The sequence below is a fragment of the Danio aesculapii genome, chromosome 24 (assembly GCF_903798145.1).
Source record: "Danio aesculapii chromosome 24, fDanAes4.1, whole genome shotgun sequence".
NCBI lineage: Eukaryota > Metazoa > Chordata > Actinopteri > Cypriniformes > Danionidae > Danio > Danio aesculapii.
Window position 1 is genome coordinate 5,421,827 of NC_079458.1, and position 23,016 is coordinate 5,444,842.

A 23,016-nucleotide genomic window follows, 5' to 3' on the forward strand; every position below is an offset into this window, starting at 1 on the left:
TAAGCTTTGTAAGCAAACATCAGAGCTTTGAATTTGATGCGAGCAGCAACTGGCAGCCAGTGCAAACGGGTGAGTAGCGAGGTGGACATTTTGGGTTCATCAAAGACCACTCGTGCTGCTGCGTTCTGAAGCAGCTGAAGAGGTTTGATAGAATTAGCTGGAAGCCCGGCTAGCAGAGAGTTGCAATAGTCCAGTTTGGAGAGAACAAAAGCTTGAACAATGAGTTGAGCTGCATGTTCAGATAGGAAGGGTCGGACCTTTCTGATGTTATAGAGTGCGAATCTGCAAGATCGAGCAGTTCTAGAAATGTGCTCAGAGAAGTTCAGTTGGTCATCAATTGTTACTCCAAGGCTTTTTACCATTTTGGATGCAGTAATGGTTGCCCCATTCATCTGGATTGAAAAGTTATGGTGAAGAGTCGGGTTGGCAGAAACTTTAAGCATTATGAATAACAAATACAAAAGTGGCAAAATGACAAGTGAGACTTTTAAGTGTCAGTCATTTTTTATGAAAAAACACAAATAGGTGAAGGTCAAAAGTAATATGGTGCAAAATACAGAGCCACTTAATATGAGAAATGACTACTTCATCAGCTGAACAAGCATTTGTTTCACAGTGGCGTTTTCACTAATCACAACTCTAACTATTTTATTACTATTACTTTAGTCATTCATTCATTTTCTTTTCAGCTTAGTCCCTTTATTAATCTGGGGTCACCACAGCAGAATGAACCGCCAACTTATCCAGCATATGTTTTACACAGCAGATGCCCTTCAAGCTGCCCATCACTGGGAAACATCCACACACACTCATTCACACACATACACTACAGAAAATTTAGCTTACCCAATTCACCTATACCACATGTCTTTAGACTTGTAGGGGAAACAGAAGCACCCGGAGGAAACCCACGAAACATAGGGAGCAGGGCCGGAGTGGGACTCCTTTTCAGCCCTGGAGTTTCAAACCTTAGACCACAGTTCACGACTTACTATATTACAACAACGTCATTTCCAATTCATTTTCTAATGACACTATCACATATTTTTGAAGAAAACAGCTGCTTTAGAACTTCAAATGTTCCAACACCCAAACAGTATTATATGTCTTAACAATAAAAATGAAAAAATAAAAATAAATTATTTACTCAGGTGAGGTTCGATCACAAGCAGTGTCGTAACGCAATGTGCTGACCACTGGACCACAATGGCTTAATCTTTATTCCCCTCTTGTTTTATTAATGTAGTGAATCATCAGATTTTCATTAAGCAGGTGTAATATTCATTAATATTAATTATTCCAATTCTTATATTCACTAAGGTGCCGCTGTTTGATAGTTACATCATTATTAACCTGCAGGCTGCATTTTGCTAACAGGGCTGAGAGAAAAATAAATAAAAAGAGAGGAGCTGCTGTAAAATAACGAATAAAAATAGTGAGGCTATGGTCAAATGAATGAATAAATAAATGAAAAAAGTGTGACTGCTGAGAGTGCAAGCAGCTAGGGACAACCGCCCTCGCTTGCAAAAAAACGGACCGGCCCACCGGAAATTATCCCGGTCCTCCCGATTAGCCAATCCGGGCCTGAAAGGAAAAAACATGAAAACTCTACACAGAAATGCCAACTGACCCAGCCGAGGCTCGAACCAGTGACCTTCTTGCTGTGAGGCGACAGTGCTAATCACTGCGCCACCATGACGAAAAATTTCATTACTAATCATGTGTTTTCGAAAACTATCGTTAGCCAACTAAGGTCACAAGTTCCGCCGTTACAAACATAGTTTGATGGATTGACAGTTTCCAAATCCAGGAGGATGCCATTTCTGCCTCGCTTATCTGAGCCAGGGCGAGCCGTGTCCACCAGGAGTGAGAGCGCACTCCACTTGGAGCGTGCATCCTTTTGGGCATTAGCACGCAGTGCCTCTCTAACAGACATTGTAGAGCTGCGGGCTGGGCGACACCTAATATATTGCAAGATTTTTCATCTTGAGGGGAGCCGATTTCCTCATGTGTGCGGGAAACCCCAGTATCTGACTTAGCGGAGGAGGCAGGTGCTGGTCAGCCCGCGTTCTGGGTATAGGTGGCCGCTATGTGCGATCCCCGCTGGGCGATCCCATATGCTCACTCAGCCACGATGTAGTCCCCCCCCCCTCCCAGGTGGACCCTTGTCTTCCCTCCTCGCTAACCATCTTTTTCATATGTGTACTCCTACTTCTCAGGGCTAGTCCATATGTCTTCTTGCCACCAGGTTTCCCCAATTGGGCAGCAGGTGGCATCCGCAGCATCCTCCCTATCGGGACTGCACGCTTTCCCAACGTACTGTTGTATTAAAAAATCCTAGAATTAACTAGATGCATTACGACTTCTTAGAAATATATTTATATCTGTAAAACTTCTGTTGAATTGGGATAAGTAAAGGCCAGGGAACACGTTGGAAGACCGCGCCTCTGGTAATACAGGTGCGCTTACGCTCTTGGCTTGGCATAACCTTTCATCAGGGACAAGGTAGGTTCAATCATGTGGCGTTTTCCATACATTTCCCATAGTGGGAAGTTTCCACATAGCATTGAAGTTCCCCTACCGAAGTGGGAACGCTCCAGTTACTAAAGTAACCCTCGTTGGCCCGAGGGGGGGAAAATGCTTTGTTCCTTCGCCACAATGATTGCCCCTTACCTGTTGGCCGTGAAAGTCTCTTCAGCTAGAAAAGGATGCTAAGCTTGGCACCCGCTGCACTTTTAGTCCAAATTGATTGCAAGTAGCGACAGCTACTTGGATGATTGGATTGGATTCTGACGAAATCCCCATAGTGGAAGTTTTCACATAGCATTGAAGCATTGAAGTGTTTCCCAGTTATGGGTTGCAGCTAGAAGGGCATCTGTTGTGTAAAACATATGCTGGATAAGTTGGCAGTTCATTCCACTGTGGCGACCCCTGATTAACAAAGGGACTAAGCCGAAAAGCAAATTAATGAATGATTACATGCTTACCACATGTTAAATCACACTTTTCATCCTTTACACCAGTGTTTCCCAACCCTGTTCCTGAAGGCACACCAACAGTACACATTTTCAACCTCTCCCTAATCAAACACACCTGAATCAACTTATCATAACATCAGAAGACACTCCAACACCTGAAGTTAATGGGTCAGAAAAGGGAGAATATGTACAAAATATGTACTGTTGGTGTGCCTCCAGGAACAGGGTTGGGAAACACTGCTTTAGACACAAAACAGTGTTCTTGAAATAGTAGTGGATCCGGATTGAATTCTCTCTGGGTCTGGACTTGTTCATCAGTCAATATGTTTTAACCTTACAGTATAAAATAGCTACAGAATCTTGCAATCTTTCTCTGTTTGATTAGGCCTCGTTTGTGTTCTGTCTCTTCTTGGCCTCTCTGGTGTTTGTGATGTATCTCCCGCTGATTGTGACGTCCTTTCTCTTTCTTGTGATTGCTCAGTTTGGGGGGGTCTCACTTGCTGAAAACTCTGAGTAATGCGAACAGTTCCTGGTATCCTTTCCTGGACTTCACTTGTTCTTTGATTTGCTGATGTTCTTTCTCTTTGCTGTCGCAGTAATTGAAACGTCAGCTCACTATTCCCTTCTCTTGTTTGTCGTGTGTGTTGAGCTTGGCTCTCTCTTTCCACTGCAAGATGGCACATGATCAAGAAACAAGCAAGGACATTAAACTCACCTGAAAAAAGTTTTGCTTTCTAGTACAATGCAATACCTTTACCTGGGGTACTTAGAGAAACTCTATATTACTAATTCTAACTGGTGCAAATAAACTGGTTTCTAATAGACAAAAATAGAACACTCGAAAATATACAATCTCTAGTTATGTGTTTTGTGTTCAAATTAAAATAAATGTTAAAAAGATTTTTTGTATAAAGATAATGTGTCAAGGAGGTGTCCACACAATCCAGACTACATATATATATCTATATATATATATATATATATATATAGATATATAATATATATTATATATATATACCTAGAATATATATACACATATAATACATACCACATACATATACATACCATACATATATATATACACATATATAGACATATCTCTGTATGATATATATGTAAATCTGATACAAATTATCCGTTTTACCTACTGTTATTTAATTTTACTGTATATGCAGTTCTCAAAGGCAAGGTTAACACACCAAAATTCTGTATGAAAGAATTGGAAGTTCTTACCTTCCAATAACGGTGTCTCTGTTCTGCTTTCTTCTTCTGCCACTGAAATTCACAAGAAAAACCCTTTTAGTTTTAAACATAACCCCCAGCATAAATTACATACAATAAAAATTTTTACAAAAACCTTAATTAACAGTATTCTCTCTCCTCGAAAAAGTCAGACATTGACATTTCAAATATTTACTGAAACATTTCATTGTGTTACAACAAATGATCAAAAATGATAATCATGTAATAATTGTGTCTTACTGAGGGGCCGAATTCCATCATTGCTGTTAGAAAACGTCTAGGTGTAGGACCTAAAATTGAAGTAAAATTTGTATTAAAATAAATCAGTAGCAAGTTGCAGTGTTACATTACATCCATTCATCCATTTAGCCATCTCCAGTAAATTAATTGCAGTTTATTTGCATGTCATATATATGTGAAAAAAAATCCCATTTACACACACACACACACCAATGAACCATTAAATTATAACCACCTGCAGCACAGGTGTCAAATCCAGTTCCTGGAGGGCCGCAGCTCTGCACTTTAGCTTTAACCCTAATTAAACACACCTGATCAAACTAATTGATTCCTTCAGTTCTGTTTGAAACCTACAGGTAAAGGTGCGGTCACACTAGAGTTTGAGCAAGCAAAATTCTGTAGTATTGCGCTGCAAAGAGGGGCAGGATTAAACAAGATGATTTTACATTTTTAAAAAGCGAGCGATTGGTCCATATTTAAATAAATAATACCTGCCATGAGTATAACCACATTCACCATTGGGAGGCGCTATAATCTGGTAAGAAAATTTTGCTTTCACCATCTAAAATAAATAGTTATCCAACATGTGCGCCCGATAGCTCCGCCACTTCGCTTTGTGAGCAAAGCTGGCGGTTTGTTGAGTGCTTTAGTGTCCCACACTCAACACTTGATTTTATCGGCTGAATGGAGTGCGTCATCCGGGGTAATTAAACTGCAATAATTATTTTAGAGTTTGCAGTGTGACGCACTACTTACAACTATTTAGACTATAAAAATGGCGTAGAAATAGTGCATAAGTATGCGATTTGGAACGCAGCTTATGGTGTGGTTTATGTGTATGTTTATGTGTTTCCTCGTTACCATTAGTTGATTGGCTCATCGGAGCAGCTACAGTGTTGAGTTGTTAAGCTGCCTAATAAGGCCACTGTTTTTTATCCTTTATTGCCAGTTCATTGTTGCTCATGTCTTAAACTTCTCCATTCAGGGCTTTCTGCATTCAAGTTCGTCTTTGAACAATCCTGTTACCACTGGATCATGTGTGACTTAAGAGTACTTTCTGGTTTATCTGGTTAATTATCTACAAACTTCATCTACACCTTCTAGCCTCTTCACGCACAATTGGATCCTGTGACTATTTTTTACTGTAGGTTGTACATGACATTTCAGATATTTACGGAAACATTTATTTGTGTTTATAGACCACTTCCTGCCACTCAATCTAGTTAAAATTTTTTTAAATGCAGACACCTCAATGACGTAATGTCTTACTGAGGGGACGAATTCCTTCCATGCTGTTAGAACGTCTAGGTGTAGTTGCAAGTTGCATTATGCATTAAGCATTATGACCACTTACAGTATAACCAGTGAGAACTCCTTTGGCCTCAAAAACATTAGCCATACGCCAAGGCATCATATCACAGAGGTGGTGATAGATTTAGAATATACCATAATGTTAACAGCAATCTTCCAGTTCCTATAGAGTGTGGGGTGAAGATGTTGTGCAAACTTGTGTTTGTGTCTTGTTTGAATTCATGTCAGGTAAATTTGAAGGTCAAGGGAATAGCAAAAAAAAAAATAATAATAATTTTCAACAAACCAATCATTAATAATTCTGGCAGTCAGGCAGTGCACATTATTGTGTTGCCATGAATGTGGGCATTTGGTCCACTACAATGTTGAAATATCTGACAGCTGTCAGGATTTTTATTCCTGTTGTAATAACAAGGCTAAAAATGTCTCAAGAAATTGGAGGGTCGAAATCCAGTTCTAAACTACACCTGTGCCATTGCTTGGTTGCTTGTTTCTCTCAATTGGGGTGGTCATAGACATAATCAAAATAAAGACATGTAACTTTAAGGATCTTTAGCCCACTGCAGAGGGGATGGCGGTGCTGCCTGCCAGGGTCCTCTACCTAAATTACCCCACATTACCTTTGTTAGTAGATCTAAGAGGACTATATAGAATATCCTAGAATGAGTAAATACGATTCTGCCTTCTAGAATTGCTGTCAGTCTCCTCTGTCTAATGACCAGGACTGACCAGCTTGTGAATAAGGCCGGGACACAACAAGCTGACACCAGACAACTAGCGAAAAAACATAACTGTGTAGTTGCCTCGCGTTGGATTGCAAACTGGACCAAAAAACCTGCAAATGAAACACACCAAATGGAGGAAAGCTAGCTAAAACGAGAGTCGCTTTCTGCAGCTGCGCAAGAGGACGGGTCTTTCCACACTACGGGGGTGCAGTATAAACTTTTCTTGTTCATGCAAAGGAAACCGCGACCCTCCGATGTGCACAGACAACAGTGGTAAACAAAGCAGCGGTTAGTACCCATTATCACAGTAAATGTCACTCACCACGGAGGAATTCACTCCTGCAAATATGTCTGATAATCTAATAATCCATATTGTTTGCAAATATTTGAGGAAATGTAGCAAAATTAAAGCCAGCCTCTTTGTGTTGCCTTTTTGACTTGAATTGTTTACTCATACCTCACTTTCATTTACATTCACTTGCGCTCTGATTCATTGCTGAATAACCAGTCAGAGTGGCTTTCGTCAACTGCCGGCAATTCGGACATGCTAAATCGGGGTCATTGATCTCCGAAGTTAACTTGAGAGAGAGACTAGTGGAGTACACCAACCAACCAGCCAGACAAAGCGCAACGGCTGACTATTGACTTGGGTGTGTCCGGCCTAAGAGATTGGAGACTTCAGTCAGTACAAGATGGCGAGCTTAAACAAATTTTTATTCTTAAGAATAACCCCCTTGAAATGTAACATCTCATTTTTCAAGGGGGTCTCTACATACAAAGCTGGTTATAGGAATCCGGAATGAATGAGTTTAATTACAAAGACAAGTTATATTAGAATAATAAATATGAATATAAACTCATTAATCAATAAATAATAAAAGCTTATCCTCGTTAAAGTTAAATTGAAACATTGTGAACTAAAGATCGGTGAACCTTCATCCCACCTGCGTACAACGCCTTTGGACCAACTAGGTGGACCTAAGTAAATATTATTAAAATATTTCCATAAAATGTATTATTTAGCACTTCATTTACTGTATATGCAGTTTTCAAAGCAGAAAACACCAGGGTAGGGTTGCACCAGCTGTCGTAGTTCTTTCTTTCGTACGTCCACACTAAAGGCTTAGTAACTACTACTGTAGTTAGTTTGTAACTAAAATTTGTTATTACCTTTGGTAGCGCCACATGTTCTAAAGCAAGCGTAGTTAGTAGATCGCTACGCTCTCCGTAAAGTCATGCGTACTTGCATTGTAATAACGTAATAGGCAATAAAAAGCATTTATAAATTGTTAAATTATATATATAATGAAAGGACAATAACATTTATATAGTAGACCTACATTACGTTACCGGTCAGTCAGTCACTAACAAGATGAGCAACATACCTGCATCGTTGAGCCCTTGAATGCATGCAAAATACACATGACGTTTTATCAAAACATTAAACTTGAAATTATTTTAATGACCTACACATGAAAGAAAAGGAAGAAAACTCGGTCTATAAAAAAATTACTCGTTTTAATTTATGATTAATAAAGTAAGATTAAGAATTTCTGAAAGAAATGTAACTCTTCTTTTCACAAAAAAAATACAAAACAAAACGCGTAAGATTTGGGAGGAATTCAAGGCTCATTCTTCAAGGAGATCATTCTTTATTATCATCGCGAGCTTAATGTAAACTAATCTCACTGTCATCTCTTTTCTAGTGTTATACATGGGGGCAGAGGGGGGGGGGGGTGCTGCCGTAAATATTTAGTTGGAACATATTGTTACATTTAAATTAGGTTCTGTGGTGTAGTAAGTTGAAACTTAGTGTCCCTTTAAGCCACTACTAGGCTACGTTTTAACTTACACACTGCTGGTGCAACCAGCCCCAGAATTATTTAAAATTCTCACCTTCCAATAACAGTGTCTCCGTTCTGCTTTCTTCTTCCACTAAAATCACAAGAAAAACAAAACCTTTTAATTTGACATGTAAACCCGTCAAAAACAATAAAAATGTGACAAAACTTTATTACATTTTTGGCCCTTAAACCTTTAACACACACACAATGGTTTATTTTTGTGAATTGGGGGGACATTCTAATGATTTTATACTGTCTAAAGTGTACTTTTTTTTGTAATCGCCTCACCCCAACCCTACACATAACCCTAACAGGAAACTTTGTGCAGTTTTTTTTATCAAAAAAAATAAATAAATCATTCTGTATGATTTAGAAGCCGTTTGTAAAATGGGGACATTAGCAATGCAAAGGTAATACCTGTGTCATAACCATGCCATTATACAAGTTTGTGTCCTTATGTCTCAAGAACACACACATACACAACAACGAGCATGTAAATTGATGTCTTACTGAGGGGACGAATTCCTTCAGTGCTGTTTGAACGTCTTGGTGTAGGACCTAAAACTGTAGAAGAGAAAGGTAAATCACAGGAAGTCTTTATTATAAGTTTTACAAATATAAATCAATCTTAAAACTTGCTTTATAACAGTTATAAAAATGAGACTTACCATACATAAGTACATGTTTACACACAAAACAGACTAAATATTGAATGCACTGCAGCATCCATGTACAGTATCAAACTTAGGCATGCATGCATACACAAATTTAATTATATAAAAACCTTTTTGTGCCATGTTTGTATATATATTTATGTCAGTGTGTGTATGTACGGGGTTTGGACAATGAACTGAACACTTACCTATTTAGTGATTTTTAGGTTTCATTCCTAACTGATTCCAACTGAATAATAATAATAAGCAGTGATAGTGTGGGCTGCATCCAGCCATTGAATATTTTCTTCCTAAATGTTTGATTATGTTTAACTAAATGGACCTATAAATTATTACCTGCTAGATCAATGCTTTGAGTCTAATAGTTTAATTTCGTGGCTAGTAGCCATGAAACAAAGCAGGATAATGTACTTGTAGCCAGTGTGTTCTCGCAAACTAAAGCCCTTCAGTCTTATTCACCAGCGCTCATTAGCCTGTCAGGTTCTGTTAAAAACAACTGGCTATACACATATTATCTCTTACATATAGAATATGAAAATATGTATACAATGCTATATTTGAATTGCTGTGTACCTACAGTATAGACCTTTTTCTTGGCTGCATGCATGGAGGGTGCCGTAGCAACCAGCTTCTTCCGGCAGTATGTTTAGAACTTCCGTTTACAGCGTTTACAACTGGCAATTTGCGCTTCGAAAATGGGTTTCAATTGCGTTTTAAGTGGATTACAGAGTGTTTTTGTGACACACAACTTTGAAAGGTGTGTGTTAAAGCCGTTGATCTGTCAGAAGTGTTTCAAGTGCGAGAGAGAAACGGTCCCCTAGTTCACGTGTCTGCTGTCAGAAATACAGTGTGTGTGTGTGTGTGTGTATGTGTTCCCGACCTGTCAGCTGTTAGCTCAGCGGCTCTTTAATTCACACACACACACCACTTCACTGCATTATAGAGCAAACCAGATTATTGGCATGAAACTTAACAGGTATGCAAGTCATGCAATTTACATAAATGACCAATAAACGTGGATTACTGATACTCTGCTGGCTGTTCTGCATGTTGATTCTAATCGGGAGCAGTTTATGTTTCATTTAGTTTGTTTGTGTGTAGTATTTACCACGGTTTGTTTTTTCTGTAACCGAATGTGACTGTTTACACGCATCAGCTGCTGACCGGAAGTTCTTAGCATTCTCCTTGCGCATACACGCAAAGCATAATGGGTAATTTTGTGTTCTAAGAAAAAGGTCTATAAGAAAGTTATAAAAGGCATAATACAGTTTTATCACTGTGTATAATAGTATTGATGAAACTTTCGCCCAATTAGCTTTATACTTAATATTAATCAGGGGGTTGCTTTCAAAAGCTATTTTATATTTGCATTGTCTTTCAGACGTACCAACAGATGTCTCATCCTCTTTCCTTTCATCCTTTTCAGCATTTTCCAGTGCTTCTTGAAGTAGTTTAAGAGTGTCCTCTGGTATGTTTGTTTTTTGTTGCAGATGATCTTCATGTATCTCCCTCAGCATATCCTGCAGGTTCTTTAACCTCTTATCAATCTTTTTTCGATGTTCTAAAATGAACCAGTAGTCAATCAAATTTAAAGGAAAATGAAAAAGGTAACATGTACAACATACATTTATTTAATGGCTCTCAGAAATACATGATTCTGGTTGGTCATCACAACATTCCAAGGTATGTTATTCTTCTTTAAAAGATAAACATTAGCAGTCAAACAATATACATGATTACTCAATGCAGTAAAATGTTTTTCCACATATAAACAACAGAAATGAGCTAGAGAACAGCTGTTAAAGTTACAGATGCAATTATTATATCTTACCTCTCACTTCCAGTTGAACTGTTCCTGTCTGCAGACACCCATCATGAAACACTATGCATAAATAGTTTCCTGAATCAGACCGTTGAGCATTTCTTAGAGTTAGTGAAACATTCCCCCTTTCCAGCTCCTGGTTGGACAGACTAACTCTATTCTCCAAGTCACTGTTTGTTATCTGCTGACGTCGGTTTCTGTAATGGTAAATGAGGTTCATCCTTCTGTACCATCTGATTTCCATGTTCTCAGCATTGATTTCAGTAGAGAGATGAACAGGTAAGACTACATCTTCTCCAGGCTCAGCAGAAACAGGGTCAGGAGGAACCACAAGACTAAAGTTTTCAGCTGGACATAAAATGGTTATTTTACATATGTTGCAAGGTTTCACAAAATAAAACAGATTTGTATGCAGCTCAGCCAACCCAATTTAATGTCTTGAATAGCTGTATATGTTTTATGGTTCTGTTTAAACTGTGGTTAAAAAATCCAAATGAAGCATTTTGGCTTATAGATTATCTTTATGTTATGTAGTTTCGGTTATGCAAAAACAAACAAAAATCAAAATCTGCAAAATACTTACACCTGATATGGAGAAAAATGAACTCTTTCAATGAATGACATTGATCATTGACCTCACAAAAGTAGAGGCCCTTTTGTAAACTTCTGACATCTCTGAGAGTCAAAGACACATTTCCATTGTGCAGTTCTTCCACTGAGAGGCTAGCTCGACCCTCATAGTTCTCCATCACCTGTCCATCCTTATAATGACAGACCAGATCAGCTCTAAACCACCATTTAATCTCCATTGAAACAGCACTGATGGCTGGATGAAGATTACATAAGAGAATAACATCATCACCAACGTGACAAAATACAATGTCATATGGGCAAACCAGAGACAATCCTGAAGAAGAGAAAACAGAAAAACTAGAGATGATTGTTGTGTCACTGAGTGAAACAAACTGATATTATGGGAGGATTTTTTTACTTGCCTTCCACAGACTCTGAAACTTCTTTAGCTTCAGACATTTTTAGAATTTATGCACCTCTCAGAAGGAAACGTCCTTGTAGGCATAGACAATAACAATACGAAAGAATGTGAAATACATGTCCCATATTTTTATGCAACCACTTTAAACCACAAAACAAAATTATTAAAAATAAAAAGATTAGTAAACAAAATTAGATAGCAGGATTAATACAATTCTATAGTCATTAATACTAAAGACATGTTTTCTTTTAAAAATAACATTTATCAACGACACCCATACATACATGAATCAAGCTTGTTTTGCAGGTTTTAGCCACTCAAACTGAAATCTTGGCGTTTCTAGCTTTTACTTTCACTTTCCCATATGCTCAAAAAACAATCGTTTTAACGGTTGTTATGAAGACTAGTTTACTTAAAACAACCATTTAAGGCTTGTATACTTACTTGCTGAGGTCAAAATTCCACAATCTTAAAAAATAAAATAAAAAAATAGGACATTTGTCACGAGGATGAGATTCATGTGCTGTCTAGAAGATGGCGCTCAGAAATCGAAACGGAAGTGGTCAAACTGCTTTTAGTATTATGATTATTGCAGTTCCAGGAACACAGAAAGCAAACGCCCATTTTTCGCACAGAATACAGAGATTCTAACGTAATTCCCCACTTTTTTTCCTGTAACTTATTTAATAAATGTTTTTATCCGCTTCATTTAACAGGGTGTTTATTTTAGGTAAAGGCTAACCGCACTTTCATTCCGTAAGTATATCTTTATGAGTTTATAGCAGGTCAAAATAAATACCCGTGTTATTTGTCCTTGTCCTCTACAGTACGACGTCAAAACTGTTGAATGTAATTTTATATATTGTGATTTAAACTCAGAAAGTGAATGACAGTCATAAATTAGTCCAACCAAATATATCTGTTAGACTGTTACAAATGAATCTTTATTTCATTCCAGAATATTAAAAAGTTAAGTTACTTAATATGACTTCCCATGTACAGTATCCTATGGGATGTGTGACAGACTTTAGACCTGATTTATTATAAGTAGAAAAAAAAAACAATGGTCAGTTTATGCAGTCATTTTACTTGATTGTAAACTTACTTGATCGCCAGTTTTTTCCCCCTGTCTAGGAAAATGTAACTGTGCATATGTATTTTTATAGCTTTTATTAGGACTTTGTTAAAAAAAAAAAATTTACTCAAGCGATCTGTGTGCGAGATATGTGTGTTGGTCTGATGTATTCAGTTCAAGCAATAAAAAAGCAAAAATAATATTAAATTAAAAAAAAAAAGTTTTTTCAGATTGTTCAATCTAAACAGATACCCTGTTAACGACCATCTTCTGTTACAGCAAGAGAAAACCAAAGAGAAAAGATCTGAGCACAATCAGGTGACCATTATAAAATTGATGCACATTCTAACAGAAGCCTTTTAAAAAAATAGTGCAGGGCCTTTAAGTGATTATTCAATGCGGTAAATGCTCTATTGACAAGGAATAACATCAAGGTACAGCAAAGGAGATAAGTTGCAACACAATACCTGGAAACTATGCCCTCTCAGACCATCCTCATGAAAGATTCCTGAATCTGAGTGCTTGAAACTTTCCTCTCTCCAGCTGCTGGAGATAGACAGACCTCCGTTCTCGTTAGTCTTGTGTTTTTGTTCCTCCGGTCTGTTATTAACTGTGGGATAAATAACCTCTGGCCCTTCTGAATCAATCTGATGTTGGACACAGTACTGGTTGTAGGTGGAGAGAAGAAAGCTAAACAGACGAACGGGTTTCTGGCGGGCCAGCAAATCACATTGGAAGCACAACATTAAAGGTCGTTCAGCTGGAGACAAAATAATTGTACATTCATTGTCAAAAATACAAATAACTCAGATGCCGTAACTCAGCTGTAGGCACTGGCCATCTTAAATACTTGAAAAATCAAAAGTTAAGTCAAAATTTGAAAAGTTAAATGTTTATTGATTCAATTTTAAGCAAAATTATGTTTTACTTAATTAAGTTTTAAAACAAATAAATGATCAATAAATGAAAGGGCAAATGGGTGATTCAAGAAAGTAAAAAATAATTATTAAATGCATTAATGAATATTAGTGTACTCAAATCAACACAAAATACCTATTGCTTTGGTCAAGATAACAGAGCAGATCTTAATAAAAATGCAAAACATTTTATAGAAGTAACAAAAAAAAAATATATATTATATATAAACAAAAATAGCAAACAAGACAAAAACAACAACAAAAAGTAAACAAACCACGGACCCACATCATAATCACAACCACTTGTGTGCTTGAAACAGTTTACTAAAAAAGTGACCTGTTGTTGCTTCCTCTTCATTCCATACGTACAAAAAATGGCAAGGAATGACGATTGCCAAAATAAGAGCGAGAGAGAGGAGAGAGAGAGAGAGAGAGAGAGAGAGAGATCAACGGCTGAACATTCATCAGACAGCAAGGCAAGGCAAGGCAAGTTTATTTATATAGCACATTCCTACACAGTGGCAATTCAAGTGCTTTCATAAACAGGAATAAAGAAACAATTATAAGAAATAAAAACAAACATAAAATGGTAAGAATAAAATAAATAAAAACTGATAAAATGTGTTATAAAAGAATTAAAAAGAAGAGAAAAACATAGTAGTCGGACGTAGCACAGTGCTCATTCAGTAAAGGCACAGCTAACACAGATGTGTTTTCAGTCTTGATTTGAATGTGCCTAATGTTGGAGCACATCTGATCATTTCTGGAAGCTGATTCCCGCACGAGGGGCGTAGTAGCTGAAAGCCGATTCACCCTGCTTGACTGAACTCTTGGGATTTTCTAATCTATTGATCCTAAAGATCTGAGTGATCGTTAGGTTTGTATTCAGTGAGCATATCTGTAATGTATTGAGGTCCTAGGCCATTTAGTGATTTATAGACCAGTAATAATACTTTAAATCTATTCTAAATGTGACTGGGAGCCAGTGTAAAGACCTGAGGACAGGTGATTTGCTCTGATTTCTGGTTCTGGTCAGAATTCTGGCCGCAGCGTTTCGGATGAGCTGCAACTGTCTGACGTCTTTTTGGGAAGGCCAGTGAGGAGGCCATTACAGTAATCCACCCTGCTGCTGATAAAAGAGAAACAAGTTTCTCTAAGTCTCACTGGAAACAAAGCATCTAATTCTGCAATGTTTTTGAGATGATAGTATGCTGATTACTACTTGCTTGATATGACTATTGAAACTCAGATCTGACTCCAGAGTCACACCAAGATTCTGACCTTAGTTTTGTTGTTGACCCTTAGAGCCAAGGTACGCATTCACCTTGAGAACTCATCTCTGTTCCCAAACGCAATGACTCAGTTTTCTCTTTGTTTAACTGAAGAAAGTTTTGGCACATCCAATTGTTTAATTTAATCAATGCATTGGCAGAGGGTGTCAATGGGGCCTGTAGTCATTAGGCGTAAGGCTAGGTAGATCTGCAGTGTCATCAGCATAGCTGTGGTAGGCTATTTGGTTCTTTCTCATTATTTGGCTCAGAGGGAGCATGATAAAGGTTGAACAGGAGTGGTGCCAGAATCGAGCCTTGTGGGACTCCACATGTCTGGGTGTCCACCCTGACCTATGGTCACCTATACTGACATAGTAACCTCTTCCTTCAAGGTAAGATCTGAACCATTTGAGGACCGTCCCAGACAGCCCACCCAGTTTTCCAGCCTATCCAGAAGTATGCTGTGATCGACAGTGTCAAATGCAGCACTGAGATCGAGCAGTACCAGCACTGTTAGTTTGCCTGAATCTGTATTTAGGCGGATGTCATTGATTAATCTTTATAAGGGCGCTCCCTTTTGAAAGGATCAGTTTTTAGGTGACGAGACATGATGCTGTTCTGATGCGTCACAGTCTGTCTGTGTTGAGCAGAGGGCCAGCGATAGTGTCTCTATCAACAGTGGGTGTTTTGGCTGCGTGGTGTTATCACTGTCCTTGGGTGATGCGTCAACCCCAAGTCCACTCGGGAGCTGATTGAGGTCCTGTGGTCATCCGGAAGATGCTAGGTGTGTATGTGCCATTTGGATTGAGGTCAGTGGCACATACAGCTGATGGATGATGGAGGGAGAAGAAGATATTGTCCTTTAGCACCTTTGCACCAGTTTGTTTGGGTGAAGGCCGTCTGATGTCAACAGTTGTCTTTGGTTCCAGAAGAGATGAAGTTGTCAATAAAATTCAGTCCTTTCCTGTTACATGCTTTCTGCAGCCATACATTTAGACCAAGCAGCCGTGAAAACATGTTTGTCCCTCTTGCAGGGAGTGGCCCACTGATGAACGGCTGAATTTTCACTCTTTCACTGTTTCCAAGAGCTCACAGAAATCTCTCTTGAGCAGTTCTGACTGTTCCTTTCGAATATCATTCTTCCCCACATGGATGATAATCCGTTTTGCAGTCTTGTGCTTTTCAGAATTTCCTTAAGTTCTTTGTTTACATCAGAAACTGTTGCATGAGGGAAGCAGTATGTCATTGTAGATTTGCTCCTAAAATTCCTGATTATTGAATCTCCTACAACTAGTGTTCTTACTCAGGTGCGATCGGAGCAGAATGCCGCTGTCTAGTCGGCCTGAGCCTCTGTTCCATGCAGAGTAGCTGCTGAGTCATGCGATCTCTGTCTGACTGCATTTGGGGATTCTTCACCCATATTACTCAGTACTTCATATCTGTTCTCAAGCTGTATTTGAGTCCGAGCTGTATTTGGGGTAGAGGACGCTAAGCGGCAGCATATGATCTGACCCCACGAGTACCCTTTGGTCTCGCACCTTGTTTATGCCAATGCTCATTTTCAACAGCTTTAATCTGTTTTTCAGTGCTCGAAATAGTGGTAGGAATAGATTTATGGGACTCACCGGCTATTTGCTGTGAGTGTCCACAATGACGCTGCAGTTCTGGTTGGATCGCAAGTAACTTTGTTTCAAGAACTGCAATCTTTTGTAGAAGTTGTGGCAGTTTGTACAGCAGTGAGAATCTGAATAATCCGATCCAGAGCATTTTCACAGCCGTGTTTTCCCGTCTCAGGAATGTGAGCAGCTGATAGCCTGGTGGCGGTGAGGATTGTTTAGACGATAATTCCCCTCTTTGTTAGTAAAGCTATATTCCAGAAAGTTTGTAGAATCGATGCTGATCTTCAAGCTGTGTCGTTTGAGCACTGTGCTGATAGGCTCAAGTTAAAAATTAGGGTTAAGATATAAAAGCAAGTGAGCAGAGAGCGGAGCAGTAGGCAAAGACGTCCGAACAGTAGCGAAGCAGGAAGTGAAGACAGATGAGGTAAAACACTGCATTACTGAATGTGTACTGAATTTAATAAACAAATGTTAACAAGTCCTTGCTCTCAGTTCGCCCATTTAAAAAATGTATATTTATTACCACCCATGTCTGTCTGTGCACGCATCATGTGCATAACAGTCCTCAGACAAAACAGGCAGATTGTCTGTGAGTGACAGTAGAAGATGAGCAAAGTGTGGATGTGCTGTCCTTAAAGGACATTTTATTTGGAATTTTAAATGACATATTTAGTTTTTTATTCTTAGTTACAAGAGAGTTACAAATGCTAGTGAGTATATAAGCGGAAATAAGTATATCTTGATGACAAATAAAAGACATGGCATTTTTATACAACCTACATTGTTGATTGTTATCTCTCTTTCAGTATGACGACTAGTGAAAATTTAATTATGAGAATGTGGAAACGAGATTAAGACTTAGCAGGAACGGACAGGTCAGGGTGAAAGCTGTTCTAAACGGAAAGTGGGAATAAGCAGTGCGAACAGTCAGTGTGGAATAAAATGCATTGAGGGTGGGACTGAAAAATCAGGTTATGCTATTGAATGGTAATGGAAATAGAAATGTGTAAACCAGCATTTGGAATAAAGAGTCCAACAAAAAAAAAAAAATCACTTTTATCACAAACTGACTGGAGCTGACAAATTGAACATGAAAAATTGTAAATGATTTAAAATGCTTTCCCGGTACTGGGTTGCGCCTGGAGGGGCATTTGCTGTAAAACGCTGTCGCGATCCCTGATAAATAATAAAAACGAATGAATGAATAAGACAAGTTTGTCTAAATATGATTTTTTTTTCTGTTACATGTGTAGACTAAATCAGCTAAATCAGGAGGAATAAGAAGTAGCCTACAGTATACATTTAACTCTCTTTCCTCATATCCTTGTGTTCTGTCCTCTCTTTCTTCTACCTGTGATAGGACAGCCAATTTAAGTATCTCTCTCTTGTTCTTAAGTGAGTTGAAATGTTTCTCCAGCAGTTTCTTGTGTTTGTGGAGATATCTCTGGTGAAATCAGTGGTTTTGGCCATCTTTCTCTGAACTCTCTTAGCCATCCAAATAAATCCAAATGATCTCTCATCTGCAGTATTCACACATAAGAAAATAAGACTTGCATAACTTTTATCAAATTAAAATCACACACTTAAATATAGCTATAACCCATTCAACTCAAAAGCAAACAAAACAAAAACATAATTATAATAGTGGTAATCAATGTGAGTAAAATGTATCATACTGTTTTTATTTTTCTAGTGATATATTGTTAAAATATTTATTTCTATTATAAGTACATAACAGCAAATGCAGATTATACACCCACCTGAGCTATTAAGTGAGTGATGAAAGCCATCATCACTCACTGAAGACACAATCATTAAGAGTTAACATGTTTTTCTTCAGCTTATTAACATAAAACACAACTAAAGATCAACATGAAGTCAGAACAACAAAAGTCAAAGATCATTTACATAATTCACTACTGTTCAAGTAAAGAAGGAAAATATGTTGAGCATCTTACTATGTGCGAGCTGCACCATTACTATGTGTGTGACCTAAAATTGAAAAGCAGCAAACAAAATCAGTCAGAGGAACATTTATTCCAGTGTAGCTTTACACCTTTTCAATTTGACTTTATTTATAGCCTTCGTTATTTAATACATCAAGAGGATTTCATTCTTGCTGTGAATATCTATTATGTAAAGTACTGTACTAAAAATCTGTGAGAAGAGTGTATGATCAAAGAGGGTCTTCACATTGTTCATGAATTGGATTCAGAAAATTATAAGATATCGCTTTTAACCCCCTAATAGTTACTTGGAGCTGCATGTCTTAATCAGTGAGCTATAGTATCTTACCTCTCACTGTAAGGTTAACTGTTGCTGTGAGCTGGCATTCATCATGAAGGACTATGCATGTGTATCGTCCTGAATCAGACTGTTGAACATTTCTTAGAGTCAGAGACACATTTCCTCTCCTCAGGAAATGCTGTTGGATGGACAGACTCACTTGGCTCTTATAGTCACTGTTTGGTAGTTTCTTTTCATTAAACTGATAAATGAACTCTGTTCCTCCTAACCAACTGATGTTCATGGTTTCAGCACTGGTTTCAGGTGATAGACGAACAGGTAAGGTGATGTTTTTTCCAGTTGGAACGGACACTGGTTCAGGAGGAACCACAAGACTGAAGTGTTTATCTGGAAAGAAAATACATCTACTGTCAAATCCCCATCACCACTGCATATATATCAGCATTTTCTTTCTGCATACAAGGACGTTGGTATCACAAACCTATTTTTGCTTTAAAGCATCCAGCTAAATCCTGGACAGGCTAAATAAAATACAATATGTGCATCTATCTGAAGTTGATTTTGCTGTCTTAATTAAACAATACATTACATTGGTGTATAAATTGTCAATATTTTGGTAAAACAATAATAAGTATCTTAACTTGCGTGAAACCTGCAGAACACTTACAGCTGATCTGAACAAAAATATGTTCAGTTATTGTTTGATTCTCGCATTTATAGAGTCCTTTCTGTGATCTTGCAATGTCTCTGAGAATTAAAGACACATTTCCAGTGTGTAGATCTTCCACTGAGACTCGCTCAACCCTCATAGTCTGGATCCACTGTCATCTGACCAGCTTCATAATGACGGAATTGAAACAGCACTGATAGGTGGATCAAGACGACATGACAGAACAACATCATCTCCAGAATGAGAATGAACAAGGTCAGATAAACAAACCAGAGAAAGCTCTGTGGAAGAGAAAAGAAACAACTACCATAAACATTATTTCACTGTAACTTTAGTAACACACACATCACAGATCACATTTTACTTTGCTTACTTTCTGGCACTTTTCTTGTTTCGGCCATTTTTAACAATTCTGGATGTTTGAGATAGAAATCCTCTTAACCTAGAAAAGAAATCATGACAGAAAGATTTTATGAAATGTCACATATTCTAACATAACTACAACTCTGATTCAAGACGAGATGGGATGTTTTTATAAAATGAAATAATGTGATTTGATGATTCTCTTGAACTTTTATTTCATCGCCAAACGCACAAAGAATAGATGCTGATGTTTCACTGAGTAAATCAATTGTTTTCTGTAAACAAACTCATTTTTGATTTCAATGACTCCAACACACTACAAAAATTTTGGGACTAAGACACACTGTTACATCAACTTTCCTTACAAGTTACAGTTTCTTTGTTTGGAAATTATTTGTTTTACAGATTCTTGATTTTTGCAATTTTCAAGTTATGTGGTAAATATGTGGTAAAATAAATAGGTCTCAGCTGGAAAACAAACAGTTTAAGTTTCAAAACTTAGAGCTACTTCAGTGTAGGTGGCAACATGAACGTGTGGCTAAGAAATTATAGTTACCTATTTACTGTTACTGTTTATTTTTTTATATTTGAAATCTAATTCCAGAAATACTACATGAAACACTTGAAAATGCAATAAAAAACAATTTGCATTTACTGAAAATTTTATTAGCGTCACAAATTTATATTCTTAGAAGTAACTGATGTTAAAAAATATACTTCAACTCCACCTCTAACCACAACTCAGTTTTTGAAATATTTAATGGTATTTGAACAGCAGCTTGTTATGATAGTTAAGTGAAAACAACTACATATCTGACTTACATTTAGTGTTCTCTTCTGTATTCTCCATGGGAATTCTTTGGTATTTTTATCTGTAACATTCAGATTCACACACACACACACACACGCACACACACACGCACGCACGCACACACACAAAAGAGAATTAATTGAAAAATGAGAAAATTATGGAATATTAAAACACTCAAATGAATGAAACCACAAACTAAAACACAGCTACAACCCATTCACCTACTGTAAAAGGCAAACAAAACTTATTTTCATCTTGATCGTAAAATCATCATGTGGGCCTAATAACAAATTAGCCATTTGTAAAATTCAAACACATTACTAGCCCTTTTTAGACATCTTTTCTATGAAGTGAAAACTAGGGTATCACATGCTAAGCCCCAAAATTCGTACACTCTCACAAATGTCACTGGAAGCTAACTTTTCAAAAGTTCTAAGGTCTAAAATTTAGGTCTACATAGTAGTATCGAGAAGAAAAAAAACAATAGTGTTGCCTACCTGTTGATTTTTCTAGGCTGTAATATGTACTTTTAAGGTCCAAATGTGGAGGCTTTAGGTTAACCATGTGTGTTTTAAATAGATATCGGTGCAGTGTCAGCTTGTGTTGTACCGTTATTTAGGACAATGTATGCTACATCGGTTGATTAAAGCTAATAGGCACATGACTCCACCATTGTTGACTTTTAGCAAATTAACTAAGTTTTACCTTGACATATGAATCTCATTTTTTGGATTTAATTTAAAAGGGAACCTTTCTAATTCGAGATTTTAACATCCAGATACCAAGTCTTTCCTTAGTTTCACTTTCACTTGTCTGAATGCACGGTGCAAACAAAGATTGTAGTTGCCGTCTAAAGGCTAGATTACCTTTATAAAATCGACATCAAGGTGTTACTAAAAATGAGTGCGTTATATGTAGGCTTTAAAAGAAATGCATACTTACGTGTTACTCTAATCCCGAGTTATGCAAAAACTACACCTGCTAGAAGATGGCGGCAGCCTCTGCAAAATCCTGTCAGACGACGCCTGAAGAATTAGCCACTCCCACGGAGTCTTGAGTTGACAGATTACATAAAACGACACGGAAGAGCTGAGAAAGAAATACAGTTTAAGACTTGCATAAAGATTGCTAAATTTTATAAACCATATCTATATCCACTACTTACGAAATTGTGAGATCAGCACAAAGACCAACACTAAAAATAAGTAATAATAACCCTTAAATCAATAGAAAGCACCGCAAAGAACTTTACACAAGCAGATCATATAACTATTTAGGCACCGTAGTTAAATTACTTATCCATTGAAAAATGTAAAGTGATTACTGATCATTTTAAGGTATTTAATTAGTTTTGTACACTTGCAGTTATTCTGCATACTTGTATAAAAAATATAGTGTGCAGAATAGTCAACATTACATTTACCAGACAACTGCACATGCTTAAGAAACAATTAATTGATATAGAAATTCTTGTTTAATTATATATTTTTTTCTTTCAGTTTTTTCTCCTTTGCTAAGCTTTCAAATTTTTATAAAGTTACAAAATATATTTTTTTTAAATGTTCAGGAAGTCAGATGAACATTTATTGTATGAATCATTATGTAATTCATACATACAGTAATTCTCTATTATAATTTGTTGACTCCCTAGAGGTGGCAGGGTGGCTCAGTGGTTAGCACTGTCAACTCACAGCAAAAAGGTTGCTGGTTTGTGTACCGGCTGGGCCAGTTGGCATTTCTGTGTGGAGTTTGCATGTTCTCCCCATGTTGTTGTGGGTTTCCTCCGGGTGCTCCAGTTTCCCCCACAGTCCAAACACATGCGCTATAGGGGAATTGAATAAACTAAATTGGCTGTAGTGTATGAGCGTGTGTGTGTGAATGAGTGTGTATGGATGTTTCCCAGTCTTGGGTTGTGGCTGGAAGGGCATCCACTGTGTAAAACATATGCTGGAACAGTTGGCAGTTCGCTGTGGAGACCACTGATAAATTAAATGACTAATGCGGAGTTCATGTTGTGAAATGTCAAGTTTTGAGAAATCCCAGAAAAATGCCTAAAATTACAGGCAAATCGGTGCCTGAAATCACATGAGTGACGATCACATAGTGTGAACTATCAAAGTCGAGATCTGAGATGAGTCGCCAACACCAGTGAGATATTTGACATGCTAAATATCTGGAGCTGTCGGCGATTCAAATCATGCCGTGTGAAATGT

General features: G+C 37.6%; 1 protein-coding gene and 1 long non-coding RNA gene across 2 annotated transcripts in view; both read right to left on the reverse strand.

The window, feature by feature from the left end:
- The window catches only part of LOC130218954 (uncharacterized), a 37,768-nt gene extending 25,408 nt beyond the window's left edge, over positions 1-12,360 (reverse strand). The window contains exons 1-11 of the mRNA XM_056451241.1: positions 12,275-12,360; positions 11,832-11,903; positions 11,420-11,743; positions 10,846-11,184; positions 10,402-10,575; positions 8,851-8,904; positions 8,393-8,431; positions 4,461-4,510; positions 4,212-4,253; positions 3,595-3,645; positions 1,774-1,897 (exon numbers count right to left, since the gene is read on the reverse strand). Coding sequence (XP_056307216.1) covers positions 1,774-1,897; positions 3,595-3,645; positions 4,212-4,253; positions 4,461-4,510; positions 8,393-8,431; positions 8,851-8,904; positions 10,402-10,575; positions 10,846-11,184; positions 11,420-11,743; positions 11,832-11,868 — 1,234 coding nt within the window. The 5' untranslated portion in view covers positions 11,869-11,903; positions 12,275-12,360. The remainder of the gene's footprint in view (positions 1-1,773; positions 1,898-3,594; positions 3,646-4,211; positions 4,254-4,460; positions 4,511-8,392; positions 8,432-8,850; positions 8,905-10,401; positions 10,576-10,845; positions 11,185-11,419; positions 11,744-11,831; positions 11,904-12,274) is intronic.
- A 7,420-nt stretch (positions 12,361-19,780) lies between these two features.
- Positions 19,781-21,855, reverse strand: LOC130218536 (uncharacterized). The gene is made up of 4 exons (XR_008835954.1): positions 21,746-21,855; positions 20,815-20,864; positions 20,003-20,071; positions 19,781-19,910 (listed from the first exon to the last, which is right to left on the reverse strand). It is a non-coding gene; the product is annotated as an uncharacterized LOC130218536 (long non-coding RNA).
- Between the last annotated feature and the right edge of the window lie 1,161 nt (positions 21,856-23,016).